The following is a 12,404-nucleotide window of genomic DNA, read 5'->3' as shown; positions in this document are numbered from 1 at the left end:
AAAAAGTAAAACTAGGCAAATGAAGTTTGAATGACATTTTTTATATTTTGGTAAACTTGTCAAATACACTTAAAATAATGTGCAGGCAAAATGAAACCTGCTAATAGATATACCTGCAGGCATCATTTAGTTAAGAAAATCAGGTGCTTTACATATATCACAAGGTTAACTTAACCTGCTTTACAACTGAACCAGCTTCTTAGTATACCCTCTCAGACAGAAAATACAAAGTTTTTGTAAGCCTTAAGTTTTTCCTTTAAGTAAGGTGAGTGCTGAAAATGAGAAAAATAAATAGTCAGTACAGAAAATGCGGCCAACATGAAGAAAAAAAGCCGTTACGATTATTTTATTTCACAAACTATAGGTGCACACAACTGGTCATTATGCAAAAGAAAAAAAGAATTGGGAGGGAAATGCAGCTTATTTGACATCTAAAGAGGGAGAGCTTTTTTGTTAACTTGGTGTTAAATGGGAGAAGCAAAACTAAATCTATTATAACTACAAATGTAAGAATGATAACAAAACATAATTATTTAAACAATTATTAATGATATTTTTAGTAAAATTGAAAAAGTTTGGAGTAACTATATGCGGATGATGGTCTAGTACGGAAAAAAGGGAAAAATAAAAAGTTTATAAATAATAAAATGCAAGAAGCGTTGTATAATGTAGAAGATTGGGCTATAAAATGGGGATTTAGAATTCCAATTTCAAAATCCAAATTTGTTACCTTCACTAATAGGAGAGAGTAAGTACTAATGTAAGGTTAAAAATGTATGATAAGGATGTGGAAAGAGTAGATCAGTTTAAATATTCAGGGGTATGGTTTGATAAAAAACGTAAGTGGAAAATGCATATTAGTAAAATTGTAGAGAAATGTAAAAATTTTTTAAATATTATGAGGTGTTTAAGAGGCAAATATTGGGGTGCTGGTACGAAATCTTTGAAAACATTATATATTGGACTTATTAAGTCAGTAATTGATTATGGGTGTGTGGTATATAGTTCAGCCTCAAATAATTTATTAAAAGAAGAAGATAAAATTTAATATCAAGCGTTAAGAGCAGTTTTGCATAGTAACAAAGTAAAAATACTTCACTACTTAAGTATATTTTGGAGAACTTCATACTTTCCTCGAGTAAGAACATTTTTGATAACTTTCACTTTTACTTCACTACATTTCCGAACTTAATTGCATACTTTTACTCCGATACATTTTCAATGTGTGGTTTAGTTACTCGTTACAAAAAAGCGAGAGAGAAACTCAAGTGTTTTGATCCCACCTACTGATCCACTGCAACAAAGCCTGCTTGCCTGGGCTTGTTCATCACCACCAATAGGATGCACAGGTTTCTCACCTACCCACCTACGTCAAAAAGTTCAACAAATAGTCTGATTGGTCAGTGCTCCGTTTGTGTAGGTTTGTGCCGTTAAAATTTTTGTTTGTACAGCTTTGGTTTCCGAGATATTTTTTAGGTCATTCAGTTACCATCCCCCCATTTTGCTCCAAAACAAACCAAAGTGGGCTGGTTCGTTAGTGCTCCGTTTGTGCAGGTTTGTGCCGTTAAAACAAACGCAGCAAAGTTGTTTTCAATTTGGATTTTGGCTATTCCAATATCCGGTGTGAGCGGCATCTAGCTCAAGGTTGATCCGATTCATGAATGTTAATTTCGGCCAGCCGTTCTCGAGGTCTCCCCCTTCCTCAAGGTGTCAGAATTTCACTCAGGGAGAGTCAACAAATTTTACATCCAAACTCTCCTGAGAAACTAATGGAAATAGATTTCTTGCCTTGTGACCAACTGACACAAAATTCATGCTGTCACACGAGACACGCTGTTCTCTAGTAAATTTTTAGTCATACTCAATATTTTCAGTAATTTTAATCTTAAAAAGTATATATTTTGGATGGCCTAAAAAATCATTTTTAATATCTCGGAAACCAAAGCTGCACAAACAAACATTTTAATAGCACAAACAGAGCACAAACCAATCAGAGTATTTGCTGGATTATTTGAGTAGGTGGGGTGTCAGCTTCACGGAGGTCGCTTCTCCCATTAAGCACCAAGTTAACAAAAAAGCTCTCCCTCTTCAGATGCCAAATAAGATGCATTTCCCTCCCAATTCTTTTTTTCTTTTGCATAATGACCAGTTGTGCACCTATAGTTTGTGAAGTAGAGTAATCGTAACGGCTTTTGTTCTTCATGTTGGCCGCATTTTGGCCATTATTTATTTTTCTCATTTTCAGCACTGACCTTACTGAAAGGATAAACTTAAGGCTTACAAAAACTTTGTATTTTCTGTCCTGGAGGGTTTACTAAGAAGCTGGTTCAGTTGTAAAGCAGGTTAAGTTAACCTTGTGGTTCAGGTTAAGTACCTAATTTTCTTAACTAAATGATGCCTGCAGGTATATCTATTAGCAGGTTTCATTTTGCCTGCACTTGGTTGTATACATTATTTTAAGTGTATTTGACAAGTTTACCAAAATATAAAAAATGTCATTCAAACTGCATTTGCCTTGTTTTACTTTTTACTTATACTTTCCATTACATTACTTGAGTACATCCATTTTTACAGTAATTTCCAAGTACAAGATTACAGTAATTTCCAAGTAATTAAGTACAAGACGTTTCAGGTACTTTAATACTTTAACTCAAGTAACATTTCAGTCAGTGACTTGGACTTTTACCAAAGTCATATTTTGGAGAGGTACCTATACTTTTACTTGACTCTGAGATTTCAGTACTTGAAACAACATAGTCAAAAACAAGTCCAAAACAGGGCAACCCGCGACTCATTAAATTTGCACGCCACTTTAGAAAGAAACAAGCCCACAGCTTCTTATAATAATTTGACTTGGCGACAGAAACTCAAAATAGTTCCTGTTTTTCCAGCAACAAAGTGCGAATTTCCTCCATTGCTCACATTTCTGTTACTGTGATCGGCTGCTGTTGCATAGAAACGGCAAAAATGGCAGCCACTTAATGTGGGGAGGAGATAAAATTACATTACAAAGAAAATAATAACGGAAAGTGATTTGTAGTAACTTTGATCTGATTTCTGGATTTGAAACAGCAACTCCTTAGATTACTGGTTACTGAAATAAGTAGTCCTACATTACTGGTGGTGATCATATGGCAAAAGACATTTTCATCTTTTCCATCCTCTTTAGATCAAATTTTGTTAAGATTCTTTCTCTTTGCTTTCAAACTGAGTCCACTTATTCCAGATTGTTCATGTTTCAGGACTGTTGCTGGGCAAAAGAATTTGATGGGTCTAGGTGTGGACAATAGTCCACTCCAGGACCTTGAAGTGCTTTTTATGGAGCCACTCCTTTGTTGCCCTGGATGTGTGATTCAGGTTGTTCTAATGCTGGAAGATCCAACAGCAACCCATCTTCAGTGACCTTACTGAGGGAAGGAGGTTGTTGCCCAGAATCTTGATACGTTGCAGAATCCACCTCAATAAGTTTCAGTTATCCTGTCACCTTCACAGAAAAGAAACCCAGCCAAACAGAACCTCAACATGCATCGATTATTTTTTGGTACTAGTTCTAAAACTGAACTTTGTGGTTGCTGCTAACGAGTGATTTCACTATGCATATAAGGGTTTAGTCTGTCTTTTTCAATATTTTTTGCAGACTAAAATACCGTAAATGTTTTACTAGGCTGACAGATCAAATTAGTTACATGCAGAAGAGACCATGGAATACTGAATACACTGAATAAAATGATGTAGAGTTGAAACAAAATAAAAACAAAATCATGTTCAAATTTGTAACTATAATAGAAATAATGAGACTTATAAATTCAAACTATGGAAATGTTATTTTAATTTCTTACAGTGCTTTTTATCCCGTTGACAGCAGAGTCCCAGCTGATACATTTTCTGTTGTCACCCACCTGTATCCCATAGGGCAGCTGCTGCAGTTGGCACTGCACCAGATGCATACACACTGGAATAATAACCATTTAGAGTGTGATTTAGCAATCATTATAGCCCTGTACACTACGCTGCTGAGTAAGATATTCAAAACAATGGCTCCATAGATCATTTAACCATGATGATGAGTATAAAAGTGACAGAGTTTGCTTTGCCCAAGTACCACTGCAATCAGGGACAGGACTGACTACCAAAATGGGCAGAGTAAGAGAGCCTGTTGGACATTTGTTACAACATAAGCAGTTAATTTCCTACCAGATCATATCTAACACCATTTTTTGCTTCCAGATAATCTTTTATGAGGACAAGAACTTCCAGGGTCGTTCCTATGAGACCAGCAGCGACTGTGCAGAGCTCACCTCTTACCTGAGCCGCTGCAACTCCTGCAGGGTGGAGAGCGGCTGCTTTATGGTCTACGAACGCTCCAACTTCATGGGTCACCAGATCCTGGTGAGGCGAGGAGAGTACCCTGACAACCAGAGGCTCATGGGGATGAGTATGAGCGACTGCATCCGCTCCTGCCGCATAATCCCCATGGTAACAACCCATAATCACACTCTGCATCGCCGTACGTTTATGTAAGGTTAAAGAGCTTTCTCATGTGAATCACATTTTGATAGACAATCATGCACATTGTCTATCTCAATGTGCGTGAGATAGACACGCACATTGCTATGTTCTCCTGTGTATTTGATATGTTGTCAACTAATCATTCAACGTCCTATACTTCTAAGTGACCTTTAGAAAGATATTTATTCTTCTTTATGCCTGTTTTAATTCAATTTGCACTGTGAGTAAAATATTTCCTGAAAGTAATCGTGCTTCCTCTCACAGCACAGAGGTCCATTCAGGATGAGGATCTATGAGAGGGAGAACTTTAGTGGTCAGATGAACGAGCTGATGGACGACTGTGACTCCATCCAGGAGCGTTACCGCATGTCCGACTGCCAGTCTGTCCATGTGATGGACGGCCACTGGCTGCTTTATGAGCAGCCCAGCTTCAGAGGCAGGATGCTGTACCTGAGACCCGGAGAGTACCGGAGCATGAGGGACATGGGAACGGGCCCCATGGACATGCGGATCGGCTCCATCGGACGCATCATGGAATCCTGTTAGACAGGACAGAAAAGCTCGTGTTGATAAATTGACTCAATTCAAATTCAAGCCATTTGAGTTTACTGGGATATTTTGGCTTCAAATCTGAGATAAACCCACGAGAAATGAGCTGTTTATGTCAATAAACAGTTGATTCTGCAGTGAGTCCTGATTATTGTATCAAGCAAACTAAGTAACCTAATTCACCAAACATTAAAAAAATCTATAAGTTTAAAAGCATGTTGAGATCTTTTTTTTAGTTTCTAGTTTCAAGAAGTATTTTTCTTTGTTTCTCTTTACTCCCATTCTGCCATCAAAATGATGACGTTTCACTTCAGCGGATTTTGCAGATGTCAGTGCAAACTGTGAAGTGATTGTATGGTTTCCTTATCTGAAGGAGACAATGAAACCCAACAAACTACTGGAAGCCAAAGACAACAAGATGAACTCCTAAAGGATGAACTCATTTCTTTTCAGATTCATTATTTCTGCACTTTGATCTGTGAAACAGTCAAGCAGTATCATGTTAACAGTCTCTTAAGACTAACAAAACACCACACAGCTGACTTCACTTCTGGAGAATCTAGAGGAAAACAACTGACTTACAGTACAAGTTGATCAATCAAGTCTAACAATATTTTTGACAAAATGTCAAACAACAAAAATGGTGTGCAGCTGTAAACCACAAATACATCACCTTTGAAAAACAATTGCTTTGAAAAAAGGACTGGTATTTGCTGACTATTTTGTCTTTTACTTTGCAGTTGAAAGCAAAACCTTTCAAATGCGTAAACTCAGAGCACGCATTCCCGGTAACACTGTATTTGAAGGAGTGTGCATAAGACTGATATAACACTCATAAACATGAAGGAATTTTCATTAATGTCACAAACTCCATTACTGTTGTCATACTAAGTTGTAATAAAACTTGCATTAAAAGTGTCAATACATCACATTTTTAAAGTAGACTAATGCTATCAATCACTGTTCTCCATGGCAACACTTTTACTACAACTACCACTATTAATTCCATCTGCTAACTCACCACCAGGTGGGTGGAGTATGTGTCTGAGTAAAATGCTTTTATACCCAAATGTGGGGATGCGTGATGAAAATCTATCCATCCTAACATAAAACAGCACAGTTTTAATCAAACAGGAAAGTTCAACGGCTCAGACACTGTTTGATCAAAGAGGGAAGGACTGAGACAGATTTAGGAAAAATAATGCAGCACTAAAACATTTACACAGAAATGTCAAAATGTTCACAGCACCACACAGACTGGCCCAGATAATCTGTTTAGACAGTTTATCAGGAAAAAAGCTGATTTGGGGTCAGATTCACATTAAGCACTAAACAGGCCACCTGGGATTGCAGAACAAGTGTGAGATAGTGATATGATACTGATCTGAGACAGGAACAGCTGTTAAGTTCACATGTGTACAGAACGATACTTCACTGTCTGTCTGACATGATTAATGTAATGAACAAAGGAAAGTCTTGAGGATTGTGCACAAGATGTTTTCTTGTATTTAAAGTAATACATTTATTTTTATTGAAGCCACATCCACAAATCCTGAGCAGGGCACATAGGTAAATATTGAAGGTTATAAGCCACCAGGAGGTTTCACTGCAAAAGTCAAAAGATCTTAATAAAATTCCTGCTTACCAGGATGTGATCAGTTTCTACCTTTGAAACCTGCTGTGATCTAGGAGCATGCCTGTCTTACTTTACCAGCAGTGGTAATGTTTCAATATAAAATCTTGTTCCTGATTAATTTAAGTAAAATCAAAGCTTGCTCAACAAGCAAAAGACAGGACAAAACATGATGCTCAAAGCTTATACCAGATAATTTATTTATCCATGCCACACTGCACTGATGCAGTAATTCATGAACAAGTTTTACAGAAGCCAGACATTTCTGTTTAAAGATTCCTTTTTATGGATTTTATGTAATATTTTGAGACAAATAATTCTGGCTGTAAGCCATAACTATCAAAATGAGAAGAAATAAAGGCTTGTCAAATTTCTACTCAATGTGAATCCATAAAATGTGACTTCAGATTTGAGTGACAATATTAATTTAAAATATTGAACTTCTTCGGGACAGTTTTTGCAGCTGTAGCTAATTGTATTTAAAACAGATGTTCTTGAAAATATAATGTGATTATTAACAATAGCTAGATTGCTCCACAAAGATTCAAAAACTTTAATTTGTGTTTAGTAATATATTTCCAAGGCACACGCAGAAAAATGTTAAAAGGATCCAGGATTAGTTGAACACGTTGGTCTAAATATGTTGCAATTTTTCTATTACATAAAAAAATTGCTGTTTTTGATACACCAAAACTCATAGTTACTTCAAAAATGTACATCTTTTGTTATATTTATAGCGGTCGCCATTTTTTTAACTGATGGCTTGATGACATTATTAAGTCCATTCTGTACTGGAATTTACGGAGTAACCACAGAAAGGCTAACTTTACCCAAGCAGTTGCTCATCATATTACGTTTGACTCGTGTCATTTTAGATAATGCCACACTGTGTCACTATTGGCTGTAATTTTCAGAAATAAAAATAAAAATTGAGGCGAATCTAGATAACTTCCCACATGAAAGAAAGGAGAGCTCAATAAAATTCCTGCTTACCAGGATGTGATCAGTCCAACGAAGGACTTAATCTAGACCCTGGATATTTCTCCACAACAATTTGAGTCATTTATACCAGCAGAACTAACAATAGTTTTTATATCAAAAATAAATCTTTAAAATATAAGGTCTATTTTTATAACTAATTGTGGATTTCTTTGACAGTTATTCATTCTCTTTTCTATCTTTTCTACAATGCTTGTTTCAATCTGTGTGTTGGCAGAGGCTTATGAAACGTGGCACACATCATTTATGTAAAATGGAGCATTTTGTGAAATACACATTTTGTTTGAGCAAACACCTCCTACATATTTATTCGTAGCAACTTGAATGATTAATCAGTTTTTAAGGAAATGAACTGCAGGTCATATGCACCTTGGCTCTTCAACAAAGTATTTAAGTGTGCCCTAAAATCAACCCTAAAATCAGACTTTTTGTCAAAACAAACACCAAATACAAGGTGAAAGCACCACCAAACCTTCTGTCCATTATCACAATGCACTCCTGAGCACATCTGTGTCATCATTGCCAAAATTTTGTCTATGTTCATTAAGGTCAGGAAGACATATTACATATTAAAGTGGATGAATCACTTTAACCTTATTAAATGACAGCCTTCTTATCGAACAAAATGACGGGAAGTCATCCATTTTGGATTGTAGTCTCAAAGTTTAGGTGTAAACTCAAGGAGGTGGCAAGACTTGAAAAAGCCAGAGTTGCTCTAGGCCTGCAGATTTAAATTTGCTGCTAAAAATTCCATTTACATACTTCTTGTAATGGCTTTAAAAGTAGCAATATCTGATTCCATTTGGTTTATTGTTTTGATTTGTCAGTATGAATTGGTTCAGCCAGTTCTCAATCCTTAAAACGCAGATGCAATCTGCATGGTTTTCTTGAAATCTCATCATGGATGTGAAATATTTAGTTTTATCTCTGAAGTAACTGAAGTGAAATATTGTTTTGTTTGAAATGTATTAAATGTAAATATTACATTCTCTAGTCCAGAGTTTTGCTTTGCTCATAAAAATATAACATAAAGCAGTCCAGGTGTCATATTAGGTTTAGAAGCTTCTCGTTATTTTTCATTATGCCTAGCAACAATGCTGTACGTATGCAGTGCATGCATTTCCACCAGAAGAGCGTAGTGCTGGATAATGACCCTTTAATGCCCTGGCAGCGCTATAGTCTTTTATGGCATGTTGCTGAGTGTGGACTTTACACAATAGAAGCCCAACATACATTTTTATTTTCAGCAAGTATAAAAGTAACAGTAGCCAGTGCCAGGACCACACATCAGCCACAGTTCAGTCCTATAGGAACCAACTGAAGTGTAGGATCATGGGCAAGGTAAGTTGATCATAAAAATGATCAACATGTTCAATAAAATGTGACGATGCCAAATTTATATTTGTATTTTTTTTTAACTGATTTCAGTTGATGATTTTGTCTTCTCAGATCATCTTTTACGAGGACAGGAACTTCCAGGGTCGCTTCTATGAGACCAGCAGCGACTGTGCAGAGCTCACCTCCTTTCTGACCAGGTGTCACTCCTGCAGGGTGGAGAGCGGCTGCTTCATGGTCTACGACCGCCCAAACTACATGGGAAACCAGTACTTCATGAGGAGGGGCGAGTACGCTGACTACATGAGCATGATGGGAATGTCTGACTGCATCAGGTCCTGCCGTATGATCCCCATGGTACTGCATCTCATTTCTACACAATGTTTTATTTTTACTGGCAAAGCATGATCTAATCTGGGTTTCTCAAATCCTTTTACAGTACAGGGGATCCTACAGGATGAGGATCTATGAGAGGGAGAACTTCGGTGGTCAGATGCATGAGTGCATGGACGACTGTGACTCCTTCATGGATCGCTATCGCATGTCCAACTGCATGTCCTGCCATGTGATGGATGGCCACTGGCTGATGTACGAACAGCCCCATTACAAAGGCAGGATGATGTACCTGAGGCCTGGAGAGTACAGGAGCTTCAGGGAGATGGGATATGGAGGAACCAGGTTCATGAGCATGAGGAGGATCATAGATTCCTACCACTAAATTCCAATAAAGTTATCCATTCTCTTTTCTATATTTTATACAATGCTTCTTTTTTTACTTCTGGAAAAGTTGCAAGGAGGGTACAATAAATCCCTCTTTGCAACCTCAAGCCTCCTTCCCTGCATGTCTAAAGTATTTCCTTGCTACCACATAACTGATATAAATAACATATTGATTACCAGGCTTCAGCAGAACTGGATAGAATGCAGAGGAGGTCATGTAGTCTTTAGAATCTTCTGGAGAACAGAGACACATTTAAAACACATAGGTCAGTGGGAGCTCAGGACCAACCACCACATTCAATCAATAACCCAACTCTGTCTCTTAACGGTTAAATAAACTGTTTAACCTTAAAAATAGATGATAATTTTGATCTAATAAATGCTAATCTTCAAATTGTCTGCAAATCAAATGACAGAATAGATTCTTAATAAAAATTCTTTTCTGCTCACTCCCTTGCAGACAAAGATTAAAGAGTGATTCCCAATGTTACTGTCTATCCATTATGTACATGTCATCACCAGGTACATACCTACATTAATTCCCTAATACTGATGTGTTTCCCTATATTTACTTTCTGTTTTATGAATTAAAAACAGCGATCTGACATTTTCTTACAAATAAAAGATCAACTGCTGTCAAATTTAACCTTCAAATTACCTGCTAATTCTTGTCATTCAATATTGTATTTACATTATGCTTAAGATACATTGTTGCAATAAGACTTTGAAAAACACTTCAATATTGATCAAATCTGAGTTGACATGTTTGGAAAAGGAATCCCAAACTGGAAATTATTCAGCCATCCAAACCAGAGTGGAAGAAGAGCCTGGAGACAAGGGATTATAAATATATACTTATAGTTTTATCTAAATATTTTGAGCTTTGCTATGATAGAGGCAAAAATGACAATACAAAGTGTCTAAATTGTCAAAATCTCCTCAGCAATATATACATAAGCCCTTAAAAAATATTGTTCCAGGTCATTGTAATATTGCGACGCCTGTTAAAATAAGAAGCACTATTAAAGCTAAACAACACGATAAGGGCAATCAATCCTATTGTGGTTTTTTTTACTGTAAAGTGACCTTGAGTGTCCCAAAAGGTGCTTAAAATAAAATTTATTATTATTATTATTATTATTATTATTACCAAATGTATTAACTTTATCTGGGGCAACATTGGCTCAGGACGAAGGGGTTCAATGTGTCACTCTTAGGTTGGTAGGTAGGTTCAACTTTTGTTGTAGTTGTTTCTCTCTCTCTCTGTAGGTGACATTATAAATCTCTAGATCATCAACATGAGAAAATAGAGTGAAATTAGTGACTCTAAAATGGTTCATATGTGTGTCGCGTCACCTGAACTGTGGTGAGGTACATTTGTATCTTTATAACTAGAGGTAAAGATAATGTACCCTCAGTTATAATTAAAACAATATGGGCTCATGGGTTTAATCCAGGCTAAAAGGATCAAGTTTTTAATCAAACAAACATATTGAAGTGATTTATGGCTAAGCTTTTGAAGAGTGGTTTGAAAACAATCCGTCTCAAAAATGTATGGCCTGTCCATTCCCATCTAACCTCTGTTGGGTTGCAGGGCCTGGACAGTAATCATGAACGATTACACTCAGAGACCAAGAATAGAGAGAGCAACCTCTTTCATAAAGAGAACATGTAAACTCCACACAGAAAGCCAATGCCTGGGATTCTATCACAGTTGTTGTGTTCTCTGGTTGTTTTCTGACCCACATGCAGAATAAAGCTCAGGCCGCAGACTAAAATACATAACAATTTACAATATTCACAAAGAAATGTGCATTGAGGGTGTTTATGTTTGAGACATGTATGTTTGAGACTTCCGGTGTAAGTCAGTCATCAATCACTGAATGTTTTTCTGAAACGTCTTATTTCCATAGCAACATGATGGTGGCTACATCCAATAACAGGTATCCTCTGAACTGTAATATGATTCACACTCAACTAAAACACATTCATATTTAAGGGTCACAGCAGTAGGACTATCACCCCAACTGCTGTAATGTGTATATCTGATTAATTTAATGTTTTGTTTAATTCTGCAAACAAAGTTTGAAAAAATTAGAGTCAAACTTATTTAGTTTTTATAAATGTTTTATTGCTAGCTTTAGAAATTCAGAAAGTGACTTGGTGTAGATTACAGGGACCTCAATTAACCTGATCCTTTTATGATCTTATATTATCAAAATATTAAAATCTTAGTGGAACTTTATGTGAAAATTGTTTGCACCCAGAAGCAGGTTGGTTGTTCAAGATTTTTTCTTCTTTTTTGCTACATATTCATAACATAGCCTATTATCCACATGGTAGGGTGGTAGTCAGCTGTTTCTCTGCATCAAGGTCAACCAGTCCATTACTAACATTCTGAAAACATCACCACCACTTACAGATATAACCAATTTGACTTTTTATTCATTCTCTATTGTTCCTCAAAGATGTGGAAAAACTGTAACAGTTTAAAAGTCAACTCTATTAGTCATATCAAATTATCTTGATGCATGTGAGCTATGCATCAACATACAGTGCTTTTGTACAACACCTAATATCAAAATGCATTTAGTGTACAAACAACAGATGAAACATGTCTTTCTCTATTTACTGTCATAAAATATTAATACAAAAGCAA

The 12,404-nt window shown here is 36.4% G+C and overlaps 1 protein-coding gene across 1 annotated transcript; it reads left to right on the top strand.

Moving 5' to 3' along the window:
- Positions 1-4,089: 4,089 nt before the first annotated feature.
- Positions 4,090-9,774, top strand: LOC129379177 (beta/gamma crystallin domain-containing protein 2-like). Its single transcript, XM_055059827.1, has 6 exons — positions 4,090-4,143; positions 4,228-4,476; positions 4,774-5,054; positions 8,938-9,031; positions 9,140-9,382; positions 9,465-9,774. The coding sequence occupies exons 1-6, from the start codon at positions 4,135-4,137 to the stop codon at positions 9,741-9,743; spliced, it is 1,155 nt and encodes a 384-aa protein (XP_054915802.1). The 5' UTR covers positions 4,090-4,134; the 3' UTR covers positions 9,744-9,774.
- The last annotated feature ends 2,630 nt before the right edge of the window (positions 9,775-12,404 follow it).

This window comes from Poeciliopsis prolifica, unplaced genomic scaffold (assembly GCF_027474105.1).
Source record: "Poeciliopsis prolifica strain line A6 unplaced genomic scaffold, Auburn_PproV2 SCAFFOLD056, whole genome shotgun sequence".
NCBI classification, from domain to species: Eukaryota; Metazoa; Chordata; class Actinopteri; order Cyprinodontiformes; family Poeciliidae; genus Poeciliopsis; species Poeciliopsis prolifica.
This window is presented reverse-complemented; position numbering and strand designations above follow the sequence as displayed.